This window comes from Chroicocephalus ridibundus, chromosome Z (genome assembly GCF_963924245.1).
Source record: "Chroicocephalus ridibundus chromosome Z, bChrRid1.1, whole genome shotgun sequence".
NCBI classification, from domain to species: Eukaryota; Metazoa; Chordata; class Aves; order Charadriiformes; family Laridae; genus Chroicocephalus; species Chroicocephalus ridibundus.
In genome coordinates, this window is record NC_086316.1 from 1,019,640 (window position 1) to 1,043,703 (window position 24,064).

At 46.9% G+C, this 24,064-nt stretch overlaps 1 protein-coding gene across 1 annotated transcript in view; it reads left to right on the top strand.

Moving 5' to 3' along the window:
• PCSK1 (proprotein convertase subtilisin/kexin type 1) overlaps positions 1 to 7,338 on the top strand; it is a 31,986-nt gene extending 24,648 nt beyond the window's left edge. The window contains exons 13-14 of the mRNA XM_063320442.1: positions 1,375 to 1,536; positions 4,172 to 7,338. Of these exons, the coding sequence (XP_063176512.1) occupies positions 1,375 to 1,536; positions 4,172 to 4,534 (525 nt within the window). The 3' untranslated portion in view covers positions 4,535 to 7,338. The remainder of the gene's footprint in view (positions 1 to 1,374; positions 1,537 to 4,171) is intronic.
• The last annotated feature ends 16,726 nt before the right edge of the window (positions 7,339 to 24,064 follow it).

Below are 24,064 nucleotides of genomic sequence, written 5' to 3' on the forward strand. Positions count from 1 at the left end.
ATTCCTAGTGACCTGAGAGAACTGTTCTGATCTATACCTTTCCCTAACTTCTTTCTTAGAGTAATTACTTTTGAACAATGTTTAAGGATTAAAGCCAAGAAATCTACAGATGAGAAATAAATAAGTTTACTAAAACCACCCAGGAATATGGATTACAACAGCAAGACACCAGAATAAAGCTGCTTGATAGGCAACTGAAAAATCATTCTCTTCAAACAGAGTGATCAGGCACACTCATCTCTGGAGAGTTTCACCGAAGTTGTCTGTTAATAAGCTTGTCATTAGGGGTCATATCCTGCCAGAAACTGAATGCTTCCTATCAGACACTGAGCCTCCAACCCCCATTGGCCTGAAATTGTAAACAGGAGGATAATGCCAAGTACTAAGCAGATGAACAAGGCAGTAGAAGTAAATATTATTATCAAGAGTATAGTGTTAATACTGCAGGCTTACAGATAACCCCGTGGTTACAGATATCCTGCTCTTTGTAATTAATATAATGCATTTTTTGGAATGAAGCTAAGAAGAGCATTTTGTTTGTAATTATCTCTCATTTTCCATTTTCAAGTGAGAGGTTGCTGAAACTTAAATAAACCAAGGTTTTTGTCCTTCAAGAGGTAAGGCACTCTTTCCTCAGCTTGTAGGGTCTTGTGATTCCTGAAATAAATTTTCCCATTAATGACCCTAGCTGAAATCACAGATTCCCATCAGAGTTACTCATGACTTAGTTGTTGTCTAAGTTCTGTATGTAAACTTTGGTATAGACTTCTATTAGAAGAGTTTCAGCAGCTATCTTCAGTCACTAAATGACTGAGGAAAAATTCTGAAAGAAGGTTTAGTAAAACAAAGTTTTACTGTTGTCTGTACTAGTCTCTTCCGTTTCTACTATTTAAATACTGCTGCCAAAACTAACGGACAAAGCATTTGTTGCTCACTTCCACAAGCTGTTTTTCAGATTGCTGTTGTACACCGCTACAGAATATTATTCCAAATTACTATTCCAATGTTAACTTTTGTGAGGAAATTGCCAAGGAATAGCTTAGTGAACAAATACCAATAACACAAAGTACTGCTTCAGTAATTTTTAATATTCTGTGTTATGACAAAATTCCACTGATGCTTACATGATTAATTAATAATTATGTTGCCTCAAAATGTGAATATTTGGAGTAGTTAAGCCACTCTACTAAATCCCGCTTTCTTGTATATCTTGTGTCTAATATATTAGCCTTTTGGTGCTTATAAATAATTTTCTGAATTCAGATGTTGAAAGCCTTATGATTTGTGTTAGTCACTTCTGTCTACTTTATGGTCAGGTGTCCTGTTTCCTCTTATGGCCTGAGAACATATGCTAATGTCATGCTTGTCTTCTAGTCCCGAAGAATGCAAAATGAAGGAAGGATTGTAAATTGGAAACTGATTTTGCATGGCACTGCTAGCCGGCCTGAACACATGGAGCAGCCACGTGTATACACATCCTACAATGCTGTGCAAAATGACAGAAGAGGAGTGGAGAAGATGACAGACTTTGTAGAGGTGGTGTTCCATTAATTTTTTTCCTCAGATATTTTTCATTTAGGAAGAAAATGGTATTTTTTCCTAGAAAGAAGACACATATTCATTCAGTATTCATTTCATCTAGCCCCTGACTGATTTTGAATTGTGTATTGTAATTTTGTCCATGTCAACAAGGGACTTCTATGTTAGTCTCTGTTTTCATATGCTAACATCTAAGGGTTTTAGGATGGTAAGAGGCTATTGCTACTAGAGCAGTGAACTCAATAGCTAATGCAGTTGAGTGGTACAGGGAGTGAGAAAGACATCTCTGGCAGACACACTAAATTTATATAATTCTAGTGAGAATAAGTGTCGCATCCAAAAGAAGCTTTCCCTGCTGGAGTGCTTCCAGGGAGTTTGGAAGGAAGTTTGTAACAAAAGACGTGGCAAGAGTCAGGGACTCACTGATTCAGAAGGTTTTGTTAAGTGGATCTGTTGCTGCTAGCTCCTTTGTCACCCCTTCTTTACCTTTCAGGTAGGGTGGTCTAAACATACTCCAGGCTTCTGAGAGTGGCAGGGGTTTCTGGATGCACAGAATGGTAGTATTGTAGATTTTCACAATGCTTGATTATGTCCACATCTTCGGAATACTTTATTAATCACATCACATCAACTTGTTTCCCCATTAAGTAATTAGGATGTCATAGAATCACAGAATGTTTGGAGTTGGAAGGGACCTTAAAGATCATCTATTCCCAACCCCCCTGCCCTGGGCAAGGACACCTCCCACCAGCCCAGGTTGCTCCAAGCCCCCTCCAACCTGGCCTTGAACCCCTCCAGGGATGGGGCAGCCACAGCTTCTCTGGGCAGCCTGGGCCAGGGGCTCACCACCCTCACAGCAAAGAATTTCTTCCCAAGATCTCACCTAAATCTCCCTTCTTCCAGAGTAAAAACCATTCCCCCTCATCCCATGGCTCCCTTCCCTGCTCCAGAGTCCCTCCCCAGCTTTCCTGGAGCCCCTTTAGGGACTGGAAGGGGCTGGAAGGTCTCCCCGGAGCCCTCTCTCCTCCAGGCTGAACCCCCCCAGCTCTCTCAGCCTGTCCCCACAGCAGAGGGGCTCCAGCCCTCCCAGCATCTCTGGGGCCTCCTCTGGCCCCACTCCAACAGCTCCGTGTCCTTCTGCTGTTGGTGCCCCAGCGCTGGAGGCAGCACTGCAGGGGGGTCTCACAGAGCGGAGCAGAGGGGCAGAATCCCCCCCCTCACCCCCCTGCCCACGCTGCTGGGGATGCAGCCCAGGCTGCAGTTGGCTTCCTAGGCTATGAACCTACATTGCTGGTTCATGATGAGCTTCTCCCCACCAACACCCCCAAGTCCTTCTCCTCAGGGCTGCTCTCAATCCATTCTCCAGCTAGCCTGGATTTGTCCTTGGGATTGCCCCAACTCACACGCAGGACCTTCTGTTTGATCTGGTTGAATTTCATGAGGTTGGTATGGTCCCGCCTCTGAAGCCTGTCCAGGTCCCTCTGGATGGCATCCCTTCCCTCCAGCGTTTCAACTGTGCCACACAGCTTGGTGTCATCAGCAAACTTGCTGAGGGTGCACTCAAAGGTGTTAAACAGCACTGGTCCCAGTACCAACCCATAAGGAACGCCACTCGTCACTGGTTTCCACTTGGACATAGAACCATGGACCACAACTCTTTGGGTGCAGCCATCCAGCCAGTTCCTCATCCACTGAGCGGTCCATCTGTCAAAGCTGTATCTCTCTAATTTAGAGACAAGGATGTTGTGTGGGACGGTGTCAGATTCTTTGCACAATTACAGGTAGGCCGTAAAGTATAGAGAGATTAACTTTCCTCCCAGGTTATGAAGGAGACGACTGAGGGAGACATGATTATGGTCTTTAAATACATTAAATAAGCGTCTGCAGGTGTGGCAGCCATGTGCAAGAAAATAACTTGGAGGTACTGTAAGAGAAGATTGGTGGGCATAGTGAAAACCAAATGAAGATGAAATGAGTGTTGAGTTAGAAAGACAATCCTAGTGTAAATGAGGAAGCTATGCCGCCACATACTACCGTGTCAGCATGGGAGGCATAATAGGCACTGCTGAAACGAGATCATGCCTCTCAACAGCTTCTCTGTACATCTTTATCTGGCATTCGTATTCCAAAGCTTCCAAGGCAGATGTCATGGCCACCCAATAGCCATGCTTCACAGTCTTTTCTCAGGTGAGAGCATCTACACAGAAGGTTGTACAGAAGCACTGGTTCAGTCCTTTTCACAAGGGTGTGCAGCGCAATCAGAGCTGCCATCACCACTGCATGTACTTCCTTCGGTGAGACTGCTGAGGAGCTGTCTCCCATAGTACAACCAGAAATACCTCCTAGGACTGTGACAAATCCTGCTGTATAATGACATGATGTATCCTGACAGTGTAGAATCTGAATTTGTAACTTCCTACATTGTGGCGGGATTTGATATTTTATACGATACAGTCCTTTTGATGGTCTGTTTTGGTGTATAATGGTCTAGTTCTTTTCTAGATGCTAGTGGCTCCTAAATGAAAAAATAGCATCTACCCACACGTAGATGGAAATCACTAGCCAGGCTGTATCTTAATCCAGTCAGTTTTTCGTTGACACATAACCTTTTTTATGCTAATCTGTATTCTAGGACCATACCACACAAGAGGACCTGAGTGAAAAACCCAAAGTCACAGAAGATACCAGCAGTAGCAGTGACAAAGCAGAAGACAAAATCCCGTCAGAGGCTATGCTACATTTACTGCGAAGTGCTTTTAACAGACAGATGGCTCAGAAGCGACTGCCAAAGAAGACAGCAAGTGAGAAGTCAAATATTCCATATGAACACTTCTATCAAGCCCTCGAAAAGTTAAACAAGCCGTCCCAGTTAAGAGACTCAGAAGAAAGTCTGTACAGTGACTACGTTGATCTTTTTTACAATGCCAAACCGTACAAGCATAGAGATGATAGACTGCTGCAAGCCTTGGTTGATATTATAAGTGAAGGAAACTAAACTGTAGGGTATGGCACTGAGTTGGAAATATTCATTCTTCCCACCCCACCTGTAGTTTTTTTTCAGAAGTCTGTTGTATGCTCTAGTTGTGTGATTGCTGCTTTGATTGCTTCATATTTAATACAAATATCAAGGAAGGGAAAAAATGGGTGTGGGAGGATAAGGCAGTAAACTGACGCTTTTTAGTAATAGCTTTGTTCAAAGCCTTTCTTCATTATCATCAGACTAGATTTGCCCCCTCAGGCATGAAAGGCAATAGTATTCCCCTGGAAACCCTAATGCTCTATTTTAAACAATTTTCATGTTACTTATTCTTCCACCCTATTCACTTAGCATGCAGTAGGATTCAAAACCTGAATTACCAAGCAGTTTTGAACCGAACTGCTGAAGCTATGGGGAGATACTCTCATCCCTGGATTTGTAACGAATATTGCAGTCTGTCTTACATTTGGCATTTATTCCAGACAGCCAGTACTGCTTCCGTCATAGGTTTTTTGTTCCTTCTCCAAACAACAATGCTCCCTTACCCTTCTGTTCTCCCACAAAGGAGCAGCTGGGAGGCTGCAGCTGGATTGGAGCATCAGAAGTGATTAACAAATTTAGAGTACAGACAGACATACACTAACATAGAAGAGCCCCAAATGAGGCATCCCAGACCACAGGGTGGTGTTCTCCCCACCTAACTGTAACTACCTAGGCGCGGTGCCTGAATTATGAGCCTGTTCTTTCTAGGCTGTATGGAGTTAATGAAGACAGAGCTCCCATAGACAGCACTTCAGAGCGCCTGGCTAGTCTTCTAGCTTCTGAATCACCTGACGGAGTACTAATCTATTTGTGTCAACTATATGAGCTTTGAGCCTCCTACCTATGGAGCCTCAGATAAATGTCTGAATTTAAATAATAAAAATGCTTTCTGAGATGCCTATGTCTGCAGCGGTCAGGACAACAAAACTGAGACCCCTTTGTCCTTTCCTTGAGCTGTGACCAAAGTGGAACAGAAAGGATAACTGTACCAGCAAAGTCCACCTAAAGACTGGATCTTGGAGGGACTGTGGTAGATTGTCAACATTTCCCAAGTATCTAGGAAGTTAAGACAAAATGGATGGGGAGAGGTGTGAGATAAAAAAACCAAACCCACCCTGAGGAAGGACTTGGAATGAAGGGAAAGAGTGTGTGGAATGTGGAGGAGAGGAACAGAAGGAAGGAGAAGGTGGAAGAGGAGGAAACAGCTGGCTGTCAGAAAGCAGCAAGGGCGGGCAGCCCCCTGACATTAGCAGTGTACTAGACAAACAGTTTTCCACCCATACTGTAAAAGTCAGTCAAGATGGACATATTATTTTGCTTTTCATAATTAAAAAACCAAACAATGCAGTGTTGGATACTCAAAAACTGAAGGGGATCTAGAACAAGAAAATAAAGATTCCCAGGGGATATATGCCACACTGCAGTGCTAAAGATAATTCAAACAAGTGCTGACTGGATTTTACTTTTCTTTCTGTCTCATCTGCTGTTGAAATGTGTGTTTCAGACATTCTAGAAACATTTGATTCTCCTTCACTGTCTATTACTGAAAAACGATGCAAGTGTCTCTAAGACAGGAATTTAGCGTTCTGCTCATAATTCATCAGTTTGGAATGAGATTTTTAAAACTTCACACTAAATTCTGTAATTTTAAAGGTATGTCTATTTACTGTAACAGTACTTAAGTCTCCTTCTATGGAAAAAGAGACAGCTCTAAAGACAGCTTTGAAAATTGTCTTGCCAAACTTAAGGTTTAAAAATCCCTGCTTCTTCATTCTTTGCGATGGTTTCGTGCCTATCTTGGGCTTAGTCTGCTTTTTTGCTAGCTTTAGATAGGGTTAGCTTAGCTGATTTGAAGAATTGTTCCATATTTCTAGTCTATACTTCAAAGATAACAATGCCACCATTGAATGTCTCTTATACTGAATCGCTCCCTCTCTACTAAGAAATTTGCTTAGAATGAGAAGTCATTAAAAAAACCCTGCAAGTGGTCCCAATCGGAAAGCTTTCGTCTGCCGTCCCGTCAACACGCAAGCTTTCTGGCAGTACAGAACTACTGAACAAGCAAAACATAAAAATTTGTAATTGCCGCTGTTGAGAGCACTAACTTTTTTCCACCGATGTTTAATTTTCAGAACTGGGAGTTAATCTCCGTGATAACTATTCCCATCTGGTGAGGTGGGACCACTTGCAGTCCTGTGCAGTGAAGCTGAGAGTCTGGTTCCCTCAGATAACAGCGATTTTTAGCCAGTGCTATTCAGGTATGTTACAGCGAGGAAAGTACTAGCAACACCCAGTCAGCCCTTGACAGCAGTTTTCAGGTAAAATGGGTGGAAAACACAGGACCCACCTTTGTTTTGAGATCAGTTCCCATGTTGTAGCCAAAGTCTCATCAGAGGACGAGTTTAAAATCTCTCTCTTGAATGTTTCCAACCCAGAGTAGATTGTACAGGAGTAAATTATTTTTATTGTTAGTCTTTCCTTGGTGCCTGTGTGGGTTTTGTGAAAAATGTAAAAGGAAAAAAAAATGTTTTCTCTCAGAATTTTAAATTATATTTTCGTTACAGGTATTTATAATATAGCAAAGATTTTATTGAACAGACAGAATTTTAAAAGGCATAATAAATTATATTGAAGAACCAGATTTTTCTTGCGAAAGAGACAATTTCATCCAATAAAGGTATTTTTTAAAAGGCATGTTCCAACAGCAACTGCAACATGTATGTGATGTGATGTTAAAATTTGTCTACTAGTAGCATAATACAGTGTGTTAGCAGAGCTCAGTGTGTGGTCTTAACATTTGTAAAGAAAACAGTAAGATAAAGTCAAGCTGTTGACTTAAAAGGACCGGGAAATACAGTTTAGAATTAAAAATGTCTTGAGGAAATAACCAGGGGTTGGGTAGACAAAATGCGTGGTTTATTGAAAATGAAGACTTGCAGAGGATTTCTTCACCAGGAGCACGGGAGTCCTTACCGCTCCCAACTGCAGCCAAAGTAAGATTTGCCGTGGCCGTCAGTGACGGCAGCACTGTCTGTAATTCAGACTAAGTGGCTCTGAATTACAAAATTCTGCCTATTTCACATACAGATGTCTGTGTCCAAAGCCCTGTAATGAAATAATACAGCAGAAGGGGCCAGGGGGTCATATTGAATGCACAGGTCTTCACTTCCTTGCATCAAAGCAACAGCAGCTAAAGTATTTGGGTTTTTTTTCTCTCCACTACTACTCGCATTCCAAGCCAGTGAGGAAACAAGCCCCTGTATACCCTTATACACTGGAATAGTTGTGGAGGACTGTGTTTGAGGGGCCGCCGTTTGCTGGTCCGCCCGGAGGAGCGGGTTCTGTGGGGACCGTGAGCCCAATTCGGGGTGTTCCCTGGGCTGCTCCGACCTGCGCTGATGCCCCAACGTGACTGGGAAGATGCGCCTGTCTCTCTGAAACCCCTTGTGTTTGGTCAGAAACTGTGCGGAGGTGAACGAGCCTGCTCGCCAAAGCTTGTAACTTCTTGAGGGCTTGCGGATCACACTTCTACTCCGATTTGGTTTGCTTCTCAAGTCTCAACTAAGTACTGCTCAATTAACAAAACCTGCTTTGTCAAATGCTGTAAGGATAATCAAAACACTTTCTGTGCTTTCAATAAGCCACATTTCCATAGAAGAAATGCTTTTAGTAAATGCGCCAGAAAATAGAATTCTGAAGGAGCATAAAAAAAGAAATCTAAGTCCACATTCAAGCAATACTAACAAGGTTCCACACTAAACAATGGATTTTCCCTCAAGTTGGCTTGCTTTTTAAATGCCAGGCTGCATTTGAGCTTTCTAGCTTTAGCTGTTTTGGGTTGCCCAAGCGGAGTTTCTGATTGGCCATATCTTGTCGCTCCAAACTTGGGAAGTTAGTTTTGAAAAGTGTCCTATTTCTTACCTCTCCCAAAGTCACTTCAATCTGGACACAATCATAAACATTTTCAGTAAAAGGAAAATTATTTTAAGAGAGGAAAGAGGACTTTGCACACACAATACTAGAATTATCCTAGTAGTATCTTACCCACTCTTAGGAGTGGATGTAGTCCGCTTATGGAAGGAGCGTGTTCATGGGAAAGGGGAAGGTCTGAGTGCTGATGATGGTCTCTTCCTGCAGCTCGCGCGTCGGTGATGGCCACGCTCAGCTCCGTGCGCTCAGAGCCACAGCAGGAGCAGTGCCATCCCTCCTGCAACAGCAAACCGACCTCTGCAGCGTTCTGTGCGTTACAAACCTAGGGGAAGCTGGGCCCCCGCTTAGTTGCGCTCTGAAAGTAATTATAGTTTAAAAATCACAGGGAAAAAATATGGCCATTATTATGCAACAGCACCTTTGTGTATGCAGGTACAGAGTATCTGCACAGCCTTTCTGTTTCCCGAATCTTTCCTTTCGGGAGGTCCATTTCCAGAGCCCCTCAGAGCCGTGCCGTTCACAGCAGCGTTTCAGAAAGGGACAACTCCAGAAATGCGTGTTTTGCTCTGAATCCGTTACTCTGGTAGCTAGTATTTCTGACTGCAGACCGAAAAGGGTCAAATTGCAACCCTACTAGGAGCTAAGAGGAATCATTTCAGTAAACATTTTTCGATTTAATGACACAAAGACTCATTAGAAATATTGCTTCTCTTATTGCAGTTTATGAGGATAACGTAACCAGAAAGAATGAGAAATTTTGCTTCCAGCAAAGCAGTAAATGCCCAGTGAAAAAAATAGGTCAAATATGTTCCAAGTTCTGCTAAGATACCACAGAAGAATAAACAGATAATATATGAATATGGGTAGTTATCAGGAAAATATATCTTAATGGTTGTATCATTTCAGCTATTTGACTACCTCCGATCAAATGTAGCCGAGCATATCTCTCTTTCTTTCTGTTGTCATATTCTTTCCCTAAAACAAATGAATTGGTTGCTATTACATGTACCATTTTGTTTGACTGTGCCCATGTTACCAGGCGGTGTCTCCAATCATAAACACGCGGCATAATGCGGTGCCGTATATTCAGATAAGGAAATGCACTTAGGACGAAGGACGTGCAGCTTTGCGTGCGCTGGTCCACGAAGCGCTCCCGCGGCAGCGCGCTGTAAAGCTCAGGCAGGGAGCAGAGCCGTATGCCAGCTCCATTAGGCGCAGCCAATTAGTCCTGCGCGCAACAATAGCCACGGTGTGATGGCAGAGTATCGCAGGCACCCGCGAAGTCAGGGCAACATTCGGTACCGCCGCTCCACGGGGAACTCAGTTACCTTCACGCTAATTCACAGTTTGTGAGGGACATGCTAAAAACTGAGGATTTAGAAAAAATCGTAACTGCTAATTTCACCTCTTTCACAGTGGATTTCCGTTACCCTGCTTTAGAGCGATGCACCATACTTCAATGAAGCTTTTCTGAAAATGCCTGTAAATATTAAAAACACCGCTTAACTGGTGAGTTACGTCAGGCTCTCTGAAGTCAATGCAACTCATTGCTTATACTTTTACGTGAAAAAAAAACTGTGTATGTGTTTACATGGCTCCGTGTAAGCTCTCTTTGGCGGCAGAAGGTAGCAACTCTCGGCAGGAACAGCAAGAAGCTGCAGTGCTAATTTGCTAGAACAGAGTTTAAAGCAGAATTTCAGCTCAGATTTTGGATCCCAGCAGTGTTGATAGTGCGGGTTGTTTTGGGGAGGGGCAGAGGAGGAAGGGAGATTTGTTCATTTGATAATCCTTTAACAGCTGGGGTGCACGCTGCCAAAGAGTTCTGTGTTTCTGCAGTTGCACTAGTGGAAAAACAGTCCTGCTCTTGTTATGCAAAAAATAGCCGTGACTCTGTAGGGAGCTTTAGACAGTTGAATAAAGCTGGCCTGGTAAGACAACGGGTAAGTGGTGTATCACACACTGTAAATGCTGGATCTTCGTGGTGTCTTGCGAAAACACTGCAGTCAAAGTTCCTTCACGGCTGTGAGGGTCAAATTCGAAATTCTTTAGGGAAGAGTATTCCTAGTACTCTGAATATTTCTGTGGATCTCCAATAAAAGTAATAGAAGTAGTCTCCTTCAGAGCACTGGTAGGATTCAGAGGTGATTCTGAGTCACGCTGGGGAGGAGACTCTCAGGGGCGGGCGGCAGCTCACGTCCCAGTCACACGCCTGGTTCGGGCGCTGGAGTTACATCTCTGAAGTCAGGAGTGTCAGTGCCGTCCTCGTCCCTTGCTCCCGTCGGCGCTGAGCCCTGCCGAGCCCAGCGGGAGCAGCGTGTGGGACGCTGGGCTGACCGTGGTGAGCATCCCCACGGACGGGGCTCGCCAGGCCAGTGGTCACTACGGAAAACCTACAAGGATTTCCCCTTCCAGTCCAAGGTTGCTCTCCATGAAGACTGTGTGTCACCCCCCAGGCTCGAGGAAAATCAAATCAGGAAACCATGGGGATTCTTGAGTTTAGCGAGTCATTTAAGCACGTGCTGCAAGTGGTGTAAGACCATTAAGCATGTGCTTAATCTTACCCGCTCTTGAATCACTCTGCTGTCCCATGCAAGCCTATGCATGGGATCAAGTACCCGACTGAGCGAGTCGAAATGATTCCTCCTCCCTGGTACCTCTGCAGGGAGTAGGGGTACGTGATGTGAAAGTTCTGCTTCATGATTGCAAAGGTCCTCTTGCCGTTCTATATTAAGTGTCGTGAGTCATGCCTGGATTTCTGCACCGTGTGCGGCTGGGTTTCATGAGTTGCTCACATGGCAAGGTATTACCAGGTCTCTGCCTGGCATGGTGAATCACTTTTCCCTGGGGAAGTGCACACCAGCCCTTCTTTATCAGGGAAACAAAGGCCCGCAGAGCCCCGAGCAAGCCCTGCACGTCTGGAGCCTTGCTTCCGCACAGGGTAACTTCATGTTCTCACTAAACGCTTCAGATGTTGGGACATTTCGAATCTGTGTGACGTTAGTCTTCTTAGGAAGGTCAGAGAATGCTATCCATTTGAGAAGAAGCTAGACCACAGCATATTGTAATAATTAATTCAGTTTCATGTTAGGGTGCGGTACAAATGCATTGGGATTGAAGAACAGCCTGAAGACACGTGCTGTTACTTACTTGGGCATACATTTTTAATAACGCTGCTGTCCTTGTAGGCTCACTCCAAATGGTCTCACGTACCTGAGAAATGAAACTAGCTGAAAATAACTGGAATTGGGTGTTATTCCATAGCAGTGGAAAGGAAGAGAGAGAGATGACAGATTGGAAACAAATCCAGGCAGGAAAGAGTGAACTTTGTGCTTTTCCATTCTCTTTATTCAAGCAGTTCTCAGTGGCATCACCCTGGCTTCAAAGGACAAATTTTAAAGATCTTTCTGCTGCTCATGCTGATGAGTCAGATATGGTTTGTTTTGTAACAAAATTCCTTGCTTTCTTGATCTCTCATGTCTCCCTTTCCGAACAGAATTCTAATTATAGAATCCAAAGCCCAGCATTTGCAGATATCCAGGGTTCATCAGCTCTGCAGTTTGTGTTAATCAGCTCAGTTCCTTGACTTTGCCCCCGTAATTTTATATTGGGAACCTAAGCCATTATGCATTTTTAGGAACATTTGTCAGCATGTGCTTACCTTTAGAGATGCTTAGGGCTTGCTTTTCTCAGCAAAGCTGGTGGCCGCTGTGCCAGCTCGGCGCGTTGCACTGTTCACAAACCCTACACACACCTACCTGTAGCGTGACCACAGCAGATTATTCTAGCAAAGGTGTGCTGATGGAGGAGCATGTCATTGCTGAAACTTTGAAAGGAAACAGGAGGATGTAGGGGCCCAACTCCCTTCACCTTTCAATGGCATCCAAGTACCTAAATCCTTGAGGATTTTTTAAACCCCAGCCCATATTGCACAGAATCATAGGACGGATAGAGTTGAAAGGGACCTTAGAGACCATCTTGTTCCAACCCCCTGCCCTGGGCAGGGACACCTCCCACCAGCCCAGGTTGCTCCAAGCCCCGTCCAACCTGGCCTTGAACCCCTCCAGGGTTGGGGCAGCCACAGCTTCTCTGGGCAGCCTGGGCCAGGGGCTCACCACCCTCACACCAAACAATTTCTTCCTGAGATCCAATCTAAATGTACAGTCTTTTTTACTGGTATATGTTTTCACCAAGACATTCTAGCAGTCCAAACATTTCTCATCACTTTTGCATACAAAATAGAAACATTGTGCTTTGCATTTCAGTGCATTTTTTGTTGCAACGACACATTGTTGTCGTTGAAATTAACGACAAAATCCAGTCTCTCATGCATTTAATTCCCGTTACTGTCAATAGGTTCTACACTTTGTGTGCCAGCTTGGCAGGTCCCCTAACATGCAGGAATGTATTGGTTCCCTTGCAGGTACCAAAGAAGACTCCAGAGTGTCCCCAACCTGAAACAAGGGCGTCCTCAGGGCCAGAAAGCTGTAAATGAGCCAAGAGCTGTGTGATGTGAAAGAGAACTACCCAGGCTGAAAGTAATGGTCATTCTCCTCTAGAATTACTTATAACATGTACATACCAGCAGTCATGGATCTCTGTATGAAACAACATAAACCTTATAAAGATGAGCATCACTAACTCCTCTCTTGGGTAGCATTATTTTTCCTTCAGTGACAATGTTTCATACATATTCGTAGACAGCAAAGGAGAGCAGAGTGACACCACTCCCTTGTTCCACCAGCTGTCCCAGGTTTTCATTTTTTCCAGCCTGCAGATGGCCAGGAGAAGGATGAGCACTATCACTTCAGCTAACCGGAAAAGTAACACAGGAGAGGCAAGATCACCTTTTGTTTACCCTGAAAAAAGGGAAGGCTGAGTCATCCTCAGACACATGGCATGTTTAGTAGCTTGCTGTGCCATCTGTGTGACTGCTGTTCAAAAACCTTCCGATTCGGGGTTATTCTTGGCATGCCCTGGCTGCTACTGCTGACAAAAAAGGTTGCTTGGAAGCCCCTCAGCAGGATTAAAATGTTATTTGTGACATTTTTAGGTTTAGGTAATGTGTGACTCCACAGCAATGCTTTTCTCTGCTTAATAACACTCTGGCTTCATGAAGATAAACACAGCCTGCCCAGTATGAAGCTGTGCTGGATGAGACAGATAGGCTGGGCAGGACAGTCCCCACAGAATCCCAGAATCCCAGACTGGCCGGGGCTGGCAGGGGCCTCTGGAGATCACCCAGTCCAACCCCTGCCAGAGCAGGGTCACCCACAGCAGGTGGCACAGGATGGCGTCTCCAGGCGGGTTTGGAGTATCTCCAGAGCAGGAGGCTCCACACCTCTCTGGACAGCCTGTACCAGGGCTCTGCCACCCTCACAGGAAAGGAGTTTTCCCTCACGTCGAGATGGGATTTCCCGTGTTCCAGTTTGTGCCCGTTGCCCCTTGTCCTGTCCCCAGGCATCACTGAGAAGAGCCTGGCCCCATCCTCTTGCCACCCGCCCTTTAGCTCTTGCTGAGCGTCGATGAGACCCCCTCTCAGTCTTCTCCAGGCTAAACAGCCCCAGGGCTCTCAGCCTTTCCTCACCAGAGAGGTGTTCCAGTCCCCTGACGATCCTCGTAGCCTCCGCTGGACCCTCTCCAGCAGTTCCCCGTCCTTCTTGAACTGGAGAGCCCAGAACTGGACACAGCTCTCCAGATGTGGCCCCACCGGGGCAGAGCAGAGGTGGAGCATGACTGTCCCCACTTGGAGAGGGGAGCAGAATGCAGAGACGTGCAGGGTGAAGCAGGATACAGGTGTCAGACAACAGTGGGGTGCTTTGGGAGAGTCTTCTCAGTGCACATAGCTCCTAGCCAGTCTGGCAGTGATCTCAGTAATCACAACTCCTCGTCTGTGTCCTGTTACCCAACAGCTGTTCTTTACAATTTGGAGTGGCAAAGATTATGGCATTCACATTTGGTGTTCTTGTCATGATCCTTCATGTGCAAAGAAAATGATTTTGTTTTCTGAAGAATCACAATCAGCCTCAGGAATGTTCTTGGCAAGAATGACCTGCTTTCTTTTGCTGTGAGCCGAAAGGCTGCAAGCTTTGCAGGGAGCTGCCAGCCTCCAGAGCTCCTGCTCCCTGGATGCTGCTCAGCACCTTCCTCAACACAGCTCTGCTTTCTGCTCAGGACAGGCAGAGGAACCCATATCCCACCAACGTCCAGTCACGGGAAGATGATCACTGCCTTTGCTGCGCCTCTGCTAGGGCAGGGTCCACCTTGCAGAGTCGGAGGTTTTGGATGGGCAGCTCCTTCACTGCCTGAGTCCCTTCTTCTGTCCAGAGATCATCTGAAAATGGACACATGGGGACAGCTACAGGCTTCTGATGACCTGTGGGAAGCGCTTCATGCCAGTGCTGTGCAGCACCTACCGTGGACAAAGGGATTCCAGCATGTCCCGCAGCGAGAGTAAACTGGGGAAGAAGAAGGTGGTAGCGTGATGTTCGCTTCCCCAGAGCCCACCAGAGCAGTGGTTTTGCCTGCGGCTGGGTGTCTGCGAGGACCTCCTTTGCACAGAGTCCTAGACCTCATGCCAAAGCTGGAGAAGCCCCAAGAGCCTCCCTCAGACTGTCGCTAGACAGAAACCAGCTCACCTCCGTGCAGCGCAGCAGCTGCGGGGCGATACGCCTTGCCCCCTGCAGCAGGGTCCCGCTCCCAATGGAAAGCAAAAGGGGAGTTTAGGCCCAGGAGTGGAGGGATGGGTGGGAGAGCAGAAGTTGGGTCTGCTGAGCTTCTCGGGCTTCTGCCCGGGCAGCTCTGCTGGGGCTGACGGTCTCAGCCCATCCAGCCTGGGAGAGCATCAGGCTCCGCTCCGGTACCACCCCAAAGCTTCCCAGCTGGTCCTGGCGGGATCCGAGCCTCGGGACAGGAGACTGTCAGCCACGTGTTTCTGACATTACAAATAGTCAAAGGCACCAGAGGATTCCTCTTTGCCTGTGTTATGTGTAGGAATTAACTCTGTGGTGCCTAATTTTTCCTGTGAACTGGAATGGATTACTTCTTATGGGCTTCAATTTCTATTCTGTGTGGCTCTGTTGAGACAAAAAATACCCTGTGGGCTTCCTGCCTTCTTTTCTGAGTTTTTAGGAATTTTTAAAGTCTTGTTGCAGCTGCCCGGACACGTGGGGTACCTGGAGAGATGCTCCCTTCATGCTGCTGAGCTGCTATGGCCCTGCTGAAATTCAGAGCAGGGTGTGCTGGAGACGAATTTGTGATTCACTGGAATTATCCAACAGCCCCGTCAGGAAAAAGTTACTGAATTTTTCCCGAATTTTTTAAAAGTTTTTAATGATGGGGTAGGGATAATAAAATGGGAAAACAACACCTAACTCTTGCTTTGGCTCAAACCCTGAACGAGCAAACCGCCCATGAGTTTTTGTATCCCAAATGCCCTTCCTTTTACAGCTCATTAAAGCCCCGCAGCCGCCAGTGCTGGCCACGTGCCTGTGAAAACCAGCGTGCAATGCACGAGACTGCATTGAGAGATGCCATCGTCTGCAAATCCGCAAGGTCTGACCCTGCAAGAGGTGGTGGCAGACAAGCTGAAGAACGGCACCCATGTTACAGAGGGATGCTCGCTTTGAAGGTTTTCCAGAGGATTCAGGTTTTCCAGGGGATTCAGAAAGTGCTGGCTAATGGAAAGCTGCTCATCTGGTGTGGCGAGGGGCTGCAGTCTGCCTCCAAGGCGTCCGCAGGCATTAACTCTGCCTCCTGCATGACCTGACCTGTATGACCAGCGTCTGTAGCCACCTAAACCTGCTCAGAAACGTTCTTCCCACGCCGTCACTCTGCCTTTCTGAGCCCAGATTAATTAGAAACGTTATTTGTGTAAGGAAGATTTTTTTCAAGCAGGTATTAATGTCACATCATTGCCATCTTGCTAACTCTACAAGATTTTGTAGGTTTTCACCTTTGTTAGAATTCAGTCAGGTTGCTCTCCTATTGCCAGGTGTGGGAATTCCCACACATGCTATGGCCCCCGTGATTTGGGAGGAGCTGCGACTCCCTCACCCGACAGGCAAAGCCGCGGTTGCCGTCCTGGAGCTGCGTCCTGCCTTCCCACGGCCGCCCCGACGTGGGTGATGGCCGTGCCCCCCGTCCTTCACAAGCTGTGGCTTTGCCGAGCTGCGCTACAGCAGCCACGCTGCAGCTCTCCCAGGCTTTCCGCGGGAATCGAGCCGCGCAGGTCCTTTGCCACCACCTTTATTGCCCTTTCCTGAAGCCCAGCAGCGGCCGAGGAGAGGGGGACAGGGCAGCTGAGCACCACGATGCTCCCCAAGGCGTGGAGGTGGCCGAGCTCCCTGCGCGTCCCCGGCTGCAGCCCCTTCCTGGCACAGCCTGGTCTCTCCTCTCCTCTCCTCTCCTCTCCTCTCCTCTCCTCTCCTCTCCTCTCCTCTCCTCTCCTCTCCTCTCCTCTCCTCTCCTCTCCTCTCCTCTCCTCTCCTCTCCTCTCCTCTCCTCTCCTCTCCTCTCCTCTCCTCTCCTCTCCTCTCCTCTCCTCTCCTCTCCTCTCCTCTCCTCTCCTCTCCTCTCCTCTCCTCTCCTCTCCTCTCCTCTCCCCTCCCCTCCCCTCCCCTCCCCTCCTCTCCTCTCCTCTCCTCTCCTCTCCTCTCCTCTCCTCTCCTCTCCTCTCCTCTCCTCTCCTCTCCTCTCCTCTCCTCTCCTCTCCTCTCCTCTCCTCTCCTCTCCTCTCCTCTCCTCTCCTCTCCTCTCCTCTCCTCTCCTCTCCCCTCCTCTCCTCTCCTCTCCCCTCCTCTCCTCTCCTCCTCTCCATGCAATTGCTCCCCATGTTACCGCTTCCTCGGTTCCCTCTCACCGCAGTGCTGTTTCCTCTGGCTGCAGTTTCCTCAGGTTTCTCTTTATTAAATTTGTTTTCCGCCCGCGTGCTTTGTGCCTTTTGTTGTTTTCTGCCCATGATTCCGCTCTCTCTTGCTTTGCATTAATTTCCAGCTCTCACCAGTGCTAACTAATCCTCCCAAGTATCAAATCTCATTACACACTCCTTGTTTCTTCTTCTGGATCATTAATGAGAATGTTAAATAGAATGAGCCCTGACACCTATCCCTTTGCCGTCGTATTAAACAAACCCTCCTCAGTTTGCTATATTGTCACTTATCATTTTGTTTTACGGTCTTTCAGCCAACTTTAAAATGAGAGTGTTCCTTCCAAGCCCAATTTACATTAATTTATCAGAAGGAAATTTCATTAGTCTGTCAAGTATTCCACTGCAGTCCAAATCTGGTTGTTTTTTGCTCTCTTTCAACCTTGCCCTCTAGTGCTTATTCGGTGATACTTTCAAAATAAGAAAATCAATAATATTGTCAGGCAGCACTTATTTCTTGCTGCTCAGGAGGTTCTGGCCATCTAAATCGCTGGTGGCAGGAATCACTGTGTGTAGTCTGTGTTTTACTTCTGTGCTAAGACTCATCCCGTCTTTCCAGCGACAAAGATCCTCTGTGACGATTTTCCGGCACGCAGTACTGTTTCCTAAGCCCAGCCTGCTGCAGATGCAGTATTTTCACAGAAGCACGGGAGCAGAGGACAACAAGGATTTTGGATGGCTGTTCGTTTTTCAGCACGTTCAGCTGCAAACCCTTACACGTCTTCCTTGCCATTCTACGTAACAGTGCAAAAAATCCCATGGAGGGAGTGGAGAAAGGGTAAAAAAGTGGCTCAGGATGAGTAAGTGCAGGAAGGTTTTGTCCACGCACATGGACATCCCGATGCTCACAGCTCAGGGATGTCCACGACATGGTGGGAGTGACCAGGCTGTAAGCAACACACGAGTCCTCTTCCTCTGATGGGGCTCTGAGCAACCTGGTCTAGTTGAAGATGTCCCTGGTCACTGCAGGGGGGTTGGACTAGATGGCCTTTAGAGGTCCCTTCCAACCCAACACGTTCTGTGATTCTATGGTTCCTCCTGCCCGAGGGGAAGACCAGCCTTCCCAGGGTAGGCGTCTCCATCAGCAGAGCATCTATCCGTGGATACACATGTACACAGTGTATTGGTGGCACCACATCTCCAGTTTTAACATTGAACCCAGAATCATCGTGGTTTTGGTGGTAGCCGTCCCCATGGAGCTCTTTTCACCAGACTTCCTTTGTGCTCTGGTAGGCACTAATAAATGACATGTTTTTTGGAGTGGAAAGTGGATTGAATAATGTTTGTTTTGTGATCTGGGGTGTGAAAATGTGATGTCTTTTTCACACTCAGAAAAAAAAACAACCAACAAACCCATTCTCAGGTCTTATTTTTCTAGTTAGCAAGAGGACCGTGTATAATTAAAACGCTGCCAGGTGCCTTCCTATTTAGCATGCTTACAAACCGTGCAGAGTGCTCAGGCTGCTTTGAAACATACTGAGCTTGTTAAAACATAGAAGTCGTACAAAATAATTGGACAATTACCAGTATTGAGAACATCCTTCATTTTACCACCAGAAAATTACACCCTTTACTGAGAAGGTAATTTTGATAAAATCAACACTTTGGGATAAGAAATTATTAAGCAAATAAAGGTTGATTACCACTACTTGATAAAAGCTTGAAATAGTCAACGATAAAGTACTAATAGCATGAAAACCTCTTGCTCTTTTTATTTACTAAATCATCTTATGTATTGATGTAATAATTACAGCATACAAATTCAATAGTAGTCTCGATTTTGCCGTCAGTCGAATGGAGGAAAAAATAATATTGCTGGGAAGAACTGCAAAATCATTTTTTAATTTTCATATCGCCTTGTGACCCTTGGAAAGAATTGCTCTGTAGCATCGCACGTTTTCCTTCGGCTCTTCGAGACCATATGTTTTGTTTCTAGTTAAAGCGTGACCTTGCAATGAGGATGACTGCCGCCTCCTCATTAGCTGCACGAAGCGTTCCTCCCGACTTCCTTACGTGCATAAGTACCATGATTTAGTTAACCCTTCCATATTTCTCTAAGGCGAACAAGTCTCCCGCCAGCTGAAACATTTTTCCCTGTACCTTGGGCTCTGGTGCCCCGTTCCCAAGGGAGCTCCCTCCACATAATGGTAAAATTGATAGAAAACTTGCAGGCTTGCCTTTTTTTTCTTTTTTTTTTTTTTTTTTAGCCTTACTGTGTAAGAAAGTGTGAAAGTGAATTACCTTTGAATCAATGCCATAATCCCACATTTATTTGCAACTTCTTGGTTGTGCCAGACTTTCAAAGGCTTTGACTAATCAGGGCAGCAGTTAAAACAAAACCCGACTTGCACGAGAGAGGAGGCGATGCTCGTCAGTTAATGGGGTACGAAGGAACTGTGTGTGTATGTCACGTACAAAGTGGGCTCATCCTCTGAGCAGGTTTTTCTGCATGCAAAACACTTTGTCCCTGCATGTATTAACATACTTTTATTGGATCAAAACTTCTGTTTTGCTGACTAATATGGCAGGCGTGAAGATGGGACTAATAACCTTTTTATCTCTGCCCTGCAACCTGTTCTTGCTAAAGAGGTGATCTCTTCAACTAATATCAATCTTCTCAAAATTTCATCTTGGGATATCAAAAATAGGTTAATAAGTAAGGAGAATTAGAGGTTTATGGAAGTTTTCTATACATGGAGTTAGGTAAAAAGTGCTGCTATTTAGCACAACCACAAACAACAAGGAAGAAAACAAACAGAAAATTTATAGCCACTCGTGCTGCATACAACATGCAGGAGATTTTGTTTCCAGAGCAAGACCCAGTTATTGAGAATTTGAAAGTTAATTGTTCCGTTTGCAGTGGCTCACCTTTACGCTGGAGCTCAGCAGTGAGATGCCCTGATATCACACTGAGTGCATCCCTCAAAAAACCTGCCGGAAAGAACCATCTTCTTCCAGAGGGTTGTGCCGCTCTGAAGTCTGTAGGAAAAATAATGATTTGTTTTGTTCTTAGTTAGTTAGGTGGTAGGAGGAGAAATCCTCATGAAAACAAGGTAGTTATAAACTGGATAAATTAGGGCTGGATCCTAGGAATTTGTACGTTGAGATGCTCAGCGGCTCGCTCTCCATCAGCCGGCTCCCAAGGCAACAACCACAGCATCAAATTAGAGGCAGGAGGAGAATCAGGGCAGAGAGGTTGGGTGTCTTGGGGTCGTTACACCGAGCAGAAAATCATGGAGAGGGTTTAGCCTTAAATCCTGCTGCTGGGGAACAAAGCCACTGAATCCTGGTTTAGAGGGAAGTGCCCGATGCTGGCCAGAAACTCTGGGACTTGGCACCGAGAACTTCTCTGCAGGTGGGATGAGGTCCTTCGACCATCCCCAACCTGGTGCCAACGATGGGGACTCAGCTGCTCCTTCTGCCTTGAAAATGGGGACACTGACCTGCAAGAATCCCATTTTAAAAACTGTATCAGAACACACAGAAATAAATAAATGGATGTAAGGTGCAACGTCCTTGAGTAAAAGACGTAAACAGCCCTTAGGGTGGCTCAGCTCTCTGGCAGCATGGGGTCGCATCAGTGCTGTGCTCCTCCTCTGCTCTCTGGGGCTGAGACACCAAAACTTGAAATAAAAAATAGCAACAAAGAAAGCGACTCCTCCAAGGTGGCAAGGCTTCAGCTTTTGGAAAGGAAGATGTCCCCATGGAGGTGTTCAAGGCCAGGTTGGACGGGGCTTGGAGCAACCTGGTCTGGTGGGAGGTGTCCCTGCCCAGGGCAGGGGGTGGCACTGGGTGGCCTTTAAGGTCCCCTCCAACCCAAACCATGCCGTGATTCAACCCACCAACCTCTTGTCCCTCCTTCCCATCTGAAAGCCTTGCTGGGGAGGAGCAGCCACAAATATCGTTGTTTTGCTGCTGAATTGGCTCATGGAGGGATCTGCTTAGTCCAGACCGAGGTACAAAGTGGAGGTTCGTGCCTGGGACAGGAGGAAAAACCCTTATTCTGTCCCACCACCCCTTAGAGACTGTGCCCTGGCTCGTCCAAGCACATTAAATACCACCCCTAGAGGTATTTAAGAAAAATCTAGATTTGGCACTTCAGGGCATGCTCTAGTGGCAGAGATTGTAGGGGTTTGTGGTTTTTTGTGTGTGTATGGTTGGACTCGATGATCTCAAAGGCCCTTTCCAACCATGAAGATTCTATGGTTCTATGATTCTATGTCAATGGTGCTCATGGGGATTAAACCTCTTGTGGCTCTGGGTCTCAGGGGCATTCAGCCCAGCTTCAGTCTCCCTGGTGCGCGTGGGGAGACGAGCTCTTCTGCTTCCTAAAACGTGCCCTGCCTGCCAGCCCGCCCTCGCCGACACCATAGCAGGGCATGGGCAGGGGTACGGGTACAGGTGTGGAGAGGAAGATGCCATCGGATTTGGTCAGGCAGCCAGAGGCAGCTTTTCAGTACCATTGCTTAAATGTCACTGATCAATACTGAAATTCAAGCAACACTTCTTCATGTGTGAACACATAGTGTAACTCCTTATTTAGAACACGTTTCACCTGTCTCGATCCTGAGATATGCATCTTATAAGATGTAAGATATAAGTACAGGTGTGGGAGACATGAGTATCTGTTATACTCATGCTTTTAGGTGTTTGCCTTCCTTCTCCAGCGTCCCATCTAGCTGATGTTATTTTGGGTTTCAGCGGAGGCTTTTTCATCCCTTTGCTTAGTTTTGTAGTCCTGCGCTGAGCAGCTCTGGGAGGTCAGAGGCACAAGTCTCTGGTGCATTACTTCCCAAAATGCTCCACCTGGTCCCACAGCTGTACGGGGGAGCTCGCACTGCAGAGGTGCCCGAACACCTCCTGCCGGCGCGTTCAGCCAGGGTCCGGCAGGACTTGGTGCACCAAAAGCTGGGCTCCAGCAGTGGGTGAGTTGGGTCCTTCAGGACTGTCTCAGCCAGAGGCTTCAGCAGGAGCTGCCGAGGTGTGAGTTACCATTCCCTGGCCAGAAACCAATCCTGAGAACGTCTGGGATCAGGCACAACAGATGCCAAAGGTCTACCATGAGCCATGACAGGGGTCAGGGTGAAATAGCGGCCAGTGATGCAGTCTGGACCACGCAGCAGGATGCGGGGTGAGAGCTGAAACACCAGCTGAGGAGCAGAGGTCATTAGGTGGGACAAGGAGCCAGGGCGCGGGAGGCAGCAGGTCTTGTCCGGAGGGCAGAATGTGCCCTCCTGCACAGGCTGAAATAAATTGTCATGTTTTCCAGCAGTTGAAAATGGAAGTGAATTAGCAGGCTAATTGATGAGCCCTGATGGGGACGTCACCCTGCCGGTAATACTGCAGCCTCATGTGTTACGGCATCGCCTTCCCTCACTGAGTCACTGCTCCCATAACGGGAGGTCAAAGCCCGGTGACAGAAACACAGTGTTTCACAGAATCCCAGAATCCCAGGCTGGCAGGGGCTGGAAGGGGCCTCTGGAGATCACCCAGTCCAACCCCTGCCAGAGCAGGGTCACCCAGGGCAGGTGGCACAGGATGGCGTCTCCAGGCGGGTTTGGAGTATCTCCAGAGCAGGAGGCTCCGCAGCCTCTGTCTCTCATCACCTCCATCCAAACAGCAGCAGAGGAATTTAGGCACGCCTGGTAGGGCGTACACCGCCGCAGGGTCTTGCCTCTGCCGTGTCCATGGAATGAGGGGGTCCCTGGTGGCACCCAGGGCGCCACTGGCACTGAGCATCCCCACAGCCCAGCAGCCCACAAGGGGCTTCCCTCAAACCGCCCGGCTTCATCCTGGCCACCCAGGGGTGCTGGAGCTGCACAGGGTGGTGGTTACCCACTAGATTCCAAACCGTCTCTAATTTTGTTTGATAGCAATTATAGTTGTCGGGAAAAGCAACATGTGAAGACCTGAGGATCCTGGCTTGCCTCAGGTGACATCAGCTCTGCTAATCTCAGCCTTATGAGAAAAACAAGCAAAAATCTGAACAAACTGTCCCTTGTAAAGGTGGGTGAGATTACTCTAATTACTCATTTTGTTTCCAATCGTCTAAAGTTACCACGACCTGTTTGTGCCAGGGCTGCAGGAAAGACATTTACATTCCTGCCACAATTACAGAAATTGGCTGGCTGAAAATGCTTAAAAATGCTCAGCAAAACACTTGAAATTCTTGAACATGTGTCTTCCCTGTGTCAATTACCATTCACAGTCATTATCTACCATCTGAATTTACCGATAATCTCTACCTTCTGCCATATTTCAGCGCGAGGGGAAAGCCAAGCTGACCTAACGCCGTTTGTTCACAACTACGCCCCGTTTTCTACAAAGGCACTCGGTTTTGTATCTTGTATCTGAGAGGTCCTGCGATTGAAGGTCTGCTGGAGCCAGAAAAACAGATGGAAAAGAAACGCCTCAAGCCTGCTTTTGAAATAAGCTCTCATTTAATAAGAAAATGGATTACTCAGCCACAGCTCTGCAGGTCTGCGGGAGGGAGGAGGAAAAAACCCCGGGGTACCCTGCAAGGCGCGGTGTCCCTGCAGGGCTCTCGGCAGCGGCTGGAGCTCCACCTCGTGGATGGTGGCACCGAGATGCTGAGGTCCACCGAAACCACTCTGCAGCTGGGGCTGGACGAGGCTACCAGAGCCACGGTCACA